Source organism: Orbicella franksi, chromosome 10 (genome assembly GCF_964199315.1).
Source record: "Orbicella franksi chromosome 10, jaOrbFran1.1, whole genome shotgun sequence".
Lineage (NCBI taxonomy): Eukaryota > Metazoa > Cnidaria > Anthozoa > Scleractinia > Merulinidae > Orbicella > Orbicella franksi.
Genome location: NC_138154.1, coordinates 2937418 through 2949414, shown reverse-complemented (window position 1 = coordinate 2949414; position 11997 = coordinate 2937418). Strand labels below are relative to the sequence as shown.

The window sequence follows — 11997 nt, the reverse complement described above, 5'->3', positions numbered from 1 at the left end:
AGTTTCTCTCACAGTAATAAACAAATGGTGGAGGCAGCGTGGCTGAGTGGTTTAGGGTCCTGGTGTTGTAATCCGAAGGTCCCGTGTTCAAGGCCTGCACCCTGCCACTAGCGGGATTTTTTCTCGGTAGTCCTGAGTTCAAATCCTCAGTAACACTTTCTAAATAGCCGACTGGTCTGCCTCCTACTAGTTGGGATTTTTAACTATGTTACATTAATTTGAAATACTTGTTTCCTTTCTTTCAGTGGCACGCCTGTAAACTAGCTAAGCTTAGTGCATGTATAGCTAAGTGTACGACCACTATAAATAAGATTTGCATAAAATTTTACATTTACATGCATGAAAGAATGACAAAATAGAGAAAGGCAGTAATGAGAACAGAAGATCTAAAGATCAACAACCACAAATCGATCGATGAGTGAAGGAAGGAAGGAAGGAGGGAAAGCATGGATGAATGATGATTGATCGATTGATTGATTGAATAAATGATTGAATGAATGAATGATTCAATCATTCATGCATGCATGCATTCATTCATTCATTAATTCATTCAGAATCATTCAAAATCATTCAATAATTCAATCCTTTCAATCTTCTTTCAATTGATTGATTGATTAAATTAACTGAGTTTTTTCTCTTTTAGGTACGTGGAATTGAACACAAAACTGCAAGCAGGCTATTGAAGTTATAATCCAGGCATCCCGTCCTATTCGATAGAGCAGCCACACCATATCATCAACCATTGCCTGGATAGACAATATCATGCAGAGACAATTCCAAGAAGTCATGTCCATGTTATCGACATAACGAATGGCATATTCTCGGTAAGAAGGCAGAGTAGCACTGAAGAAAAAGATAGCTACAAAGTGATGTTTGGAACGACCCAACAAAGTTGTGACTGTCACGACTGGGAAAGGCATAGATTGCCATGCAATTATTTTTTCGCCGTTTTTCTTCATGTCCCAGTGTGGTCATTTGACAAGCTTCCAGATGCATATAAAGATTCACCTTTCTTCACTTTGGATGAAGAATTATTTACACCTGATAATCCAAAGGCAAGCGACTACATTGAGAAAGGAAGTGTGGATGACCTGCCTTCCATGATAGGAGCAGAAGCTGTAGAGGTTAACGATGGAAAGGAGTCACTGAGATTTGAAGAATTACCATGCACAGTTCCACAGCCCCGAAATACTGCTGCAAAATGTCGTGAAGTCTTAGGACAGATAAAAAATATGACTTACATTGTAGAGGCCTGGGAAAATGCAGACATCTCAGAGGGACTAAGAGAAAAGCTTGAGGAATGCCTTCATCTTCTTCACATGACAGCTCCAAAGGAAAATGGTGTCATTTTTGAAGCTCCTGGAGCTCCAAAGTTCTAATGCAACAAGAAAAAGGAAACTTGGGAAGAAGCAAACGAAACTGGACTTCAAGAATTTCCCAGTAGCCAAAAAGAAAAACCTGTACACAGGATGATCCGGGGAGAGAGCGCACCAAATGAAAAGAAGTTTTAATGTCAGTTTGCTTCACATGGAAGGCTGGCCAGCCAAACAGGCTAAGCTGAGTAAAGGCGATGAGGACTTGCCCAAGATCCCTAATATGAAGACAGACGCTACCAAGGACCCTTATGTCATGTCAGCCAGAACCAATCACTCTGACAAGGCAGCCACACCCAAGACCCCTGATAACAAGGCGGCCACACCCAATACCCCTGACCTCGACGTGGCCACAAGCAAGACCCCTGATGTCAAGGCAGCCACAACCAACATCCTTGGTGTCAAAGCAGCCACAACCAAGACCCCTGATGTCAAGGTGGCTACAACCAAGACCCCTGATCTCAAAGCGGCCACAACCAAGACCCCTAATGACAAGGTGGCCACACCTAAGACCCCTGATGACAAGGCGGCCACAACCAACATCCCTGGTGTCACGGCAGCCACAACCAAGACCCCTAATGTTGAGACGGGTACAACCAAGACCCCTGATGTTAAAGTGGCCACAGCCAACATCTCTGGTGTCAAAGCGGCCACAACTTAGACCCCTGATGACAAAGTGGCCACAAACAAGACCCCTGATGTCAGAGCTGCCACAATCCACCTCCCTGATGACAAGGCGGCCATACCCAAGAATCCTGATGTCAAGGCCCAAGCTACCACAAGCACCAACATCTCAATGACAGAATCTGATTGCGTGGTAACTTTTGTCGGGAGTATGACTGGCAGCGCCCCTAAGAATAGCCGTTTCCTGCTTGCAGAACAAGACATTAAAATAATCACATCTGGCGAGTGGCTCACTGATCACATTGTAGGAGCAGCTCATTCTGTACTCTGAAGTCATTTTCCTCACACCAACGGATCGGAAAATACAACATTGGGACCAATTTACAATTTTTCTGTACAAAAGGGTGAATTTGCTCAAATCCTCCACACAGGAAGTCATCACTGGATTTTGGTCTCCAATATTGGATGTTCAAATCAATCGCAGGTCAAACTCTTTGACAGCTTGTTTAGAGGGAGGATCCCCATCTTTGTAAAAAGGCAAATTGCCTCTCTACTCCATGAAGAAAGTCAAAGTTTCAAGATCATAGTGCCAGAGGTACAACGACAGAATAATGATGATTGTGGTGTTTTTGCTGTTGCTTTTCTTGTCTCTATACCGCATGGCTTCAATCCTTCAGGTTTGACATTTGACAGTGCAGCAATGAGACTACATCTTCTCGACAGCCTCAACACGGGCTTTTTTTACCCATTCCCTCTCTCTAAAGTTCAGGAGAAGCGAAACAGAGAGCCGAAACTTGTTCAAGAGGTCCCTGTAATCTGTGAATGCAGAATACCATGGGATAATTCAGACAAAAAATTTCCTTCTCTCTGGTGCGCTGAATGCGATTCCTGCAGAGTGGTACCACAGAAAATGCGCTCCTGCAATTCCGCATACAATTTTCAAAGGTTCAAATGCGGCTTGGTGGTGCCCAAAGTGTGAACAAGCGCTGAAACAAGCGGAAGTCATTTGATTTAATTTCGTATGTCAAACTGCGAACTCGATCATTACTAGTTCCCTGCGAAGGTTTTTTTTCTTCTTTGTTAGATAGTCCAGCTGGGTACAAAATCGTACAGTTTCAATGGTTTTGCAAGAACAGTCAGAATAGAATGGGTAACTTTAAGCTGGTTAACACTTAAGGAACGTTCAATGTTATTTCTCGTACTTGACAAGTTTATCATCGTCATAGCTCCAGACAAAATATGTTAAATCGAAGATAGAGATTCTCTTTCTTTGAAGACTAATATCCAAATACTTAATCCCAGTTAGGAAAATGCTTACGCGTAGCACGAATACCCTAGTAGCCTACGTAAGTCCCCCCTCCCCCTCCCCTCTCTCTCTCAGGTTGATTAGAGAATGAGAAAAGGTTCCCAGTGTATAAAATTAAGGTTTCAGTACAGTTGCATTTTGTACACATTCTTATCACTAATTACAGTTCGTATCTATTTTAATTCACTGGGATTGTAATAAAGTTTCAAGGTTTGGCTGTCAGGTGGAAGATCGTTCACTTTGGTTGTAACAAATGATTATATTTAACAAATCGCATGTGGTTTAGCGTTGTCTGTAGTCTTATCAACAATGATACGCGTCATCACAGTAGTCAAAATGTTGTGGACTCACAAGCCACAGCCGAGTGAGACCAAGGCATTGTGTGACACATAGATGTCAGCAGCATTGTCTGGACTCCTATCAACAATGGCAAATTAACCAATCAGATTACGAGATTAGTAGTAATCGTGGTAAAATTCAATTTTCATGCATGCCAACTGTCAAACTTAAAAATTAAAAAAAACATGTAATCCTTTAGTGATCATATAGACCTATGATTATACTTTTTCCAAATTGGAAAGTTCTTTATCTGCAAGTGTTACTCTTATGTAACTGGGTCAATGCTATGATTAAACCTTGGAATAATGTTTACACAGAGCAGGAAAAAAAACAAGTCTGATTGCCCAGGGCAAGTAAATTTTGCTCTTGGGCAAGTGAAAATAGAAGTTCAGTGGCCCAGTGTGCAAGCGAAATTAGCCTCAGCAGTCTTGTGAGTCTGACTTAAAATGTCAGCTTGATGAATAATAAATTCCAGTCAGAAGCTATTTCAAAACTTAAGACTGCAAGATTAGTTAAACATTGAGTTGAAAGCATGGATTAGTTAAGAATCCTAGCATACTTTGTTTGCATTAGTCTTCTGATTGCCATACTGGCCACCACGTGGGCAAGTAGGATTTTAGTTGGAGCAAGTGAAACTGAAATTTACTAGCCCACTGGGCAAGTGAATTTCAGTCTTTTTCCTACCCTGTGACACATGTTGACACCATTCTGATAACACATGTTAACACCATTCTGACACTTCTGAACTGATTTCCTGTCAAATTTTGTGCAATTTGGCTGAGTACTTCTTGAGAAATAGGCACATTTCCATTAAAAAACCCACTAAATCATAGACTCTCAATTTTTGGACACGCATGATTGCTACATTTAACTGGGTTATCATGGTAACAATGAAAAACCTGCCAACAGTCATTCTGCAAATATGCATGGTGACTTTTTATGAAAAAGATAGCACAGATAGAAACGGCATAAATCAAATAATGACTAGCTTATCACTTTATCACTGTCATGTTAGTTAAAAGTGCTCAGGCTTTGTCACATAAGTAATAAAAGATTCCAGAGTGCAAGCAAAAACTATGTTTGACAACCTTAAATTGCTAAGCTGTCACAGTATACATGACATGTGTACCTGTATTAGTAACTGCTCTTGCAATGGGAACAAGGGTTTTGATTTCCAACATCATTTTCTGCAGCGACATGGTCATGAGCATGACATTCTACAAAGAAAATTCGTTGGCAATTACATTGCAACTGTAAACCGAATCCCTCAGGGAAGTAAGTCAAAAGCATAAACGTAAAAATGCTCAAAGAAGTTTGTTGTACATTGTATGTGTATGCTTTTAAAGTGACAAGGTGAGTGATGGGCTCTGACAAAACTAGATTGCATGATGCTATAACCAGTCAGAGACATCTATTTTCATATATCTTGGCTTGAAATGTCATATAGAAAGTAAAGCTTAATGTTGTTTAGTGGTTGGTGAGTCACACAAAAAAAGTACAGAATATTAAGCAGCAAATCAATGGCAGTAAACCTATGAAATAAAATATAATTTACAGTATTTTAAATTCCCCCAGGAAACTAATATTGAAAAATTCCAAACAATATTTGGCCAAAATTCCAAAGGTAGGGATATAAAAATGGGTGTAATCCAATCAAATAATAATTATCCTTCTTTAAGCAAGCTGTACCCTTTTAGGTACTGCATTTGTTTAAAAGCTGTTTACAATTAAAACTAGAAAGGTTTTTTCTTTTTTTTTTAATTCAGTTGAACCTCCCATAAGGGACCACCCAAAATGTCAACCCTAGGCAGCTGCTTATGGGAGGTGGTTGCACACAAGAGCTTAAGAGTGTGTCCATGGGTGCACCAGGCAAGTCTGCTACATGCCATCTCACTGATTTCAATGAAATTTAGCCAGTATAAAGGGTCTACCCCAAAACTCAGAAAGACACATTGGTTTCGGTTTTGGATCTTTCAGGGGGAAGTAGGTCACCCCCCTTGTTTTACTAGATTTTTGCCAAGAAAGTTGCCTCAATATAGGCTAAATGTCTAATGTCTAACCCAGATATATAAGTTTCAATTTATAAATAATCTACCAATCTACTAATCTAGTAGATCAACAGCATCGAAAGCTTTCTTAAGGTTGAGAAAGAGAACTCCATTAAGTAAGCCATTATCCATATTTGAAAACCAATCATCAGTTATATCAAGAAGGGCAGTTAAAGTGGAGTGACAAGGTCGAAAACCCGACTAAGCATCCGCAAGTAAATCATGCCTCATTAAGAAACCATATTACTAGTTGAAGACTGCTCTTTCAATAAGTTTGCTGACAATCCGCAAGACAGATATAGATCTGTAGTTGTTTGGATTAGTTTTGATATCATCCTTGTCAATAGGAGAGACTGGCTACCTTCCAATCATCAGGAAAAATGCGGGTAGTTAATGACAGATTTATGATGTAGGTAAAGAATGCAGAGATGATAGGCCCCACCTCCTTTATCAGTTTAGCTGAAATACCATCAAGACCGCTAGCCTTGTTTAGTGGTAATGACTGAATCAATTTAAGTACGATATCGTTAGACATTTTAGTTAAGGAGAAGACATGTGGCAGAGGAGGAATATAGTCAGTAAACTTTGAGTCTGTAAGAGGACTCTCATTTGCTAAAATTAGCCCCACGCTACAGAAATGGTGATTTAGCCCGTTACTGATTTCATCAGCAGTAGTGTAAATGGTGTTGTCAATTTTTAAAGTATGTCATTTGGTGGGTTGCGGTGTTTCACCAAAAATGGTATTTATCCCTTTCCATGTGTTCTTAATGTTACAACGGTTGTTCTTGAAAAACGAATTATAACATGAGACTTTTGCCTTGTCTCAAACATTAACTTTTTGAGATCAGTGGTAAACCAGGAAAAGTTTGAAACTCCAACCTTCTTACGCTGATATGGTGCATGTGAATCACATATGTTAAAAAAACATATTCTGCCAGGCATTCCAGGCTACATTTGGATCTGTTATATTGTCTACAGACTGCCATGGAACTAGGGTTAAGTCTCTTTGGAACATGGTAGGTCAAAGTTTCTTAGTAGTCTGCTGTTAATAATAGTAGGAGCACCTGTAGGGATAAAACATTTTCTGATGGTGTAGATGAGAGAATGGTAACTCCCTGATTTTGTGTCCAAAGAAGTGCAAAATGGCAAGCTATAAATCTCTCTCCATTCTAGATTGTCATTGAAGCACACCCAAGTTTCATTTTACTTTGCCCTAGCTGAGTTTTTTTGCTTTATCTCTATCAAACATTTTGCCTGTAGAATCCTTAGTGGGTCAAAGAAATACAATCATGTTACTCCCATACTCAGACAACTCAACTGGCTCCCCGTGAAACAACATATGTATTATCGCGATTCAATTATGGCATTTAAATGCATGAATGGCCTTGCTCCAGGGTATCTATTCCATCAGTTTATTAAGTGTTCATCAATATCAACACACAAAACTAGAAACTCACAGCTGTTAAATATTCTGTTATTTAAAACCACAACTGGTCAAAGAACTTTTTGCTATTGTATGGTATCTCTCTGGAACGCTCTGCCTCAAAATATTAAGTTAAGTCAATCATTAGCTCATTTTAAGACCTTGATGAGCAAAAGACTCTTAATGGATAGCTCACTGAATTTATCTAGTACAGAATACTTTAAAACTTCTAATTCTTTAGCTTCTATTAGATTTGAAGTTCTTAGTGCATTTTAAATTTTATTCACAAAGAATTAATTTTATTGTATTTTATTGTTGTTTGTTACATATTTCACTGAAAGCCCCTTGGGGACATGGAATAAACATATGTATGTATGTAAAAACAAACGTAACGAAACTGTCTTCTTGCCGCCACAGAAACAAAGCATTACTACGTAACAACTAAACACTTAAACATTTATATTTTCTGCAACAGTAATTATGTAACCTTTATAGTATTTGACCGATGGTTTTGAATATTCTTGTCATTAAAATCCCCTGAAGAGTGAGCGATCACGAAACAGGCTTGTCAGGATGAAAGTGTAGTTTTTTTCTGTTTTCAATATATAGCATGTTAGTGCCCTCTACAAATTTGAAGACAACATGCTTAATATGATCCAATGAGTGGAGTTTAAAACCAACTGCACTGCAACAAATAACCTCCAAGCAAAACTTGACAAAGACATACAAGAAATCTGACAAGATAAGAACATCTATGTAAAAGTCGACAAAACTACCAACCACTACAAGGCTCAACCTCAAGACTATTTAAACCTCCTACAGAAAAACGTGACTAAGGCTTACAAGAAAACTAACAAAAGTATCCCAGATTCAATTACCTCTGTTGACAAAAAGATTGCCCAAGACCTTAAACTTGATGACCGCATTGAAGTTTCTGCGAGCAGAGATGCATTCATAACATCAAAAGATCACAAGCCTGATTTCACAAACAACCCAACATGCAGACTCATAAATCCCACAAAATCAGAGATCGGCATAATCAGCAAGCAATTTTAGACAACATAAACAAAGAGATAATCAAAGTAACAAAACCAAATCTATGGATAAGTACCTCAAATGAAAGGCCGTGTGAGAGAACGTCCCTTAGATTTTTCGGCCATTTTTGAAAGTGCTTAACACTAGCTGAATTTTGGCATGTGGGCTTTGTTTCACCTGAGAAAAATTGCTCTGAAAATTTTTTCGCTGGGTTGCTTTTTGTTCTCGAGAAATAACGTATGCAAAAAACGCACACAGGTTGGAAAAACCAAGTGGTTTATTGCATACGCAATATCTCGAGAACGAAGCGAACTTTAGCGTGAAAACTATGGCAATTGCTTAACATACCTGAACGAAACTGCATGCGAAATTTGGAGCGTTTTCGACAAAGTTCACCTTTGATTAAAATACCTGACGCCCTTTTCCCGCCGAGTCCTTCAAATAAACGAAGCTGGGCCTTTGTTATGATAAACAGAGCCGATCCTTTGTTATAATAGCCAAGCCAAGCCTTTGTTATAAGTCGAAGTCTTGCCTCGGCTTATTATAACAAAGGATCGGCCCGCCGCGACCGCAAGGACTTTGATTTTACTTAGAAACCAGCAAAATGTCAATTTCATGCAACTTATATAAGCTCAAATTTGTTGATTTCAGGTCAAAAGTGCTTAAAATGTTGATTCATGTTAACGCGCGACGGCAAGGATGTTGATTTCTCTTAGAAAGCAGCGAAATGTCAATTTTATGCAACGTAAAAGCTCAAAAATGTTTATTTTAGGTCAAAAAAGGTTTAAATGTTGATTTCATGTTAACCCGTGATGGTAGGGATGTTGATTTCACTTAGAAAACAGCAAAATGTTAATTTTACGCAGCGTATAAACTAAAAAAATGTTGATTTCAGCTCTAAATAGGTAAAAATACTGATTTCACGTTAATGCGTGACGACAAGGATGTTGATTTCACTTAGAAAACAGCAAAGTGTTAATTTCATGCAACGTATAAGCTCAAAAATGTTAATTTCAGGTCTACATAGGTAAAAATGCTGATTTCACGTTAATGCGTGACGGCAAGGATGTTGATTACACTTAGAAAACAGCAAAGTGTTAATTTCACACAGCGTATAAGCTCAAAAATGTTAATTTCAGGTCTAAATAGGTAAAAATGCTCATTTCACGTTAACGCATTACGGCAAGGATGTTGATTTCACTTAGAAAACAGCAAAATGTTAATTTCACGCAACTTATAAGTTAAAAATTGTTGATCTCAGGTCTAAATAGGTAAAAATGCTGATTTCACGTCAACGCGTGATGGCAAAGGTGTTGATTTCACTTAGAAAACAGCAAAATGTTAATTTCACGCAACTTATAAGCTAAAAATTGTTAATTTCAGGTCTAAATAGGTAACAATGTTGATTTCACGTTAACGTGTGACGGCAAGCATGTTGATTTCACTTACAAAACAGCAAAATGTTAATTTCACGCAACTTATAAGCGAAAAATTGTTAATTTCACGTCTAACTAGGTAAAAATGTTAATTTCACGTAATGCGTGACGGAAAGGATGTTGATTTCACTTAGAAAACAGCAAAGTGTTAATTTCACACAGCGTATAAGCTCAAAAATGTTAATTTCAGGTCTAAATAGGTAAAAATGCTCATTTCACGTTAACACGTGACGGCAAGGATGTTGATTTCACTTAGAAAACAGCAAAATGTTAATTTCACGCAACTTATAAGTTAAAAATTGTTGATCTCAGGTCTAAATAGGTAAAAATGCTGATTTCACGTCAACGCGTGACGGCAAAGGTGTTGATTTCACTTAGAAAACAGCAAAATGTTAATTTCACGCAACTTATAAGCTAAAAATTGTTAATTTCAGGTCTAAATAGGTAAAAATGTTGATTTCACGTTAACGTGTAACGGCAAGCATGTTGATTTCACCTACAAAACAGCAAAATGTTAATTTCACGCAACTTATAAGCGAAAAATTGTTAATTTCACGTCTAACTAGGTAAGAATGTTAATTTCACGTAACGCATGACGGAAAGGATGTTGATTTCACTTAGAAAACAGCAAAATGTTAATTTCACGCAACTTATAAGCTAAAAATTGTTGATCTCAGGTCTAAATAGGTAAAAATGCTGATTTCACGTCAATGCGTGACGGCAAACGTGTTGATTTCACTTAGGAAACAGCAAAATGTTAATTTCACACAGCGTATAAGCTCAAAAATGTTGATTTCAGGTCTAAATAGGTAAAAATGCTGATTTCACATTAACACATGACGGCAAGGATGTTGATTTCACTTAGAAAACAGCAAAATGTTAATTTCACGCAACTTATAAGCTAAAAATTGTTAATTTCATGTCTAAATAGGTAAAAATGTTGATTTCACGTAACGCGTGACGGAAAGGATGTTGATTTCACTTAGAAAACAGCAAAATGTTAATTTCACGCAACATATAAGCTCAAAAATGTTGATTTCAGGTTTAAATAGGTAAAATATGGCGGCCGGAAAATAGTGTCAACATCTGGAACTTACTTTGGTTATCTGGGACAATGATTATCTGCACTGAACAAATAAACATCAAATAAGCACTTTTCCAAATACAGCAACGTCTTAAATGGCATATTTTTCGACAAACGCGACTGTAGCTTTATGTCACGCACTGCCTAACAGATTAACAAATTAACCCTTCTGCGCAATGTACGGGTCTCCATACATCTGCATGTCCGCTGATCCCAGAAGTTCAAAACACTACAAATCATGCCGATATGAAATAAAATCAACGCAACCTGGATCACAGATCTATGTTACAATCGATCGCTACTTGTTGGCCATTATTATCTTTAAATGAAAAAAGCCGAAACAATCTAGTTACCAGTTTGAGAAACGTGAGCAGAATGTGATCGCAATGCATGCCGAGAAGGGTCTTTACACCTCATGCGTGGGAAAACATGGTAGTCGATACAAGACAAATTTTATAAGTCAAAAACCAGTTCTCGCTTTCCAAACTTTGACACTAGCAACACTTGGCAAATGGGCCACAACTCATGAGAGGGTATTTTTCTTGGGCAAGAACTGCTCTTGGACTTTGCTGCCTGGCTCAATTTGACTTTGAACACCGATGACATGATTACGGTATATCAGCTACCTTCGAAGTTTCAGAACACATTTTGATTCTTTAAAACGTGCTGATGACTTACGGGTTTATCGAGGCTTTATGATACCTCTCAACCACCAGGCAGGCACACAAGGTACTTTAACACAATGCTTAAGATATTAGTTGACAGAGCTCTAATGCGGCACATCTCTTTTTCGTTCGATGGTATTTCGTTTGCCGCTTGATCGATTCATGTGTTGTGTTTACATCACAATAACCGATGTAAACAATCTGTTCCCAGATTTCCGCTCTATATACTATTTTCCTTTGACTTTAAGACAGCTAAGATTCAGTGGAATACACTATAAACAGTCTGCCTGTTTGCTGTTCAACAAAATAATGTTTCTTTTGTTTTTTGTTCAACAAAAGATCTCCAAAAGATGCCGCTTGGAAAACTGAGCTTTTTGCATACGTTATTTCTCAAGAACGAAGAGTGCCCCAGCCAAAAAAAATTCAGAGCAATGTTTCTCAGGTACAACGAAGCCTGCATGCCAAAATTCAGCTATTTTTGAACACTTTCAAAATGGCCAAAAAATCTAGGGGACGTTCTTGCATGCGGCCTGTCAAATGTCATTGAATGGTTTCAGGCAATCCCAAACAAGTCCCAACACGCATTCATAACTTTCAATGTATGTGACTTCTACCCATCCATTTCCGAGCAGCTTCTGACAAAGGCACTTGACTATGCATCCCA

The 11997-nt window shown here is 38.2% G+C and overlaps 1 protein-coding gene across 1 annotated transcript; it reads left to right on the top strand.

The window, feature by feature from the left end:
* Positions 1-1109: 1109 nt before the first annotated feature.
* Positions 1110-2427, top strand: LOC145500157 (uncharacterized). The gene has a single exon (XM_081479636.1). It carries the CDS (start codon positions 1495-1497, stop codon positions 2032-2034), a length of 540 nt encoding a protein of 179 aa, XP_081335762.1. The 5' UTR covers positions 1110-1494; the 3' UTR covers positions 2035-2427.
* The last annotated feature ends 9570 nt before the right edge of the window (positions 2428-11997 follow it).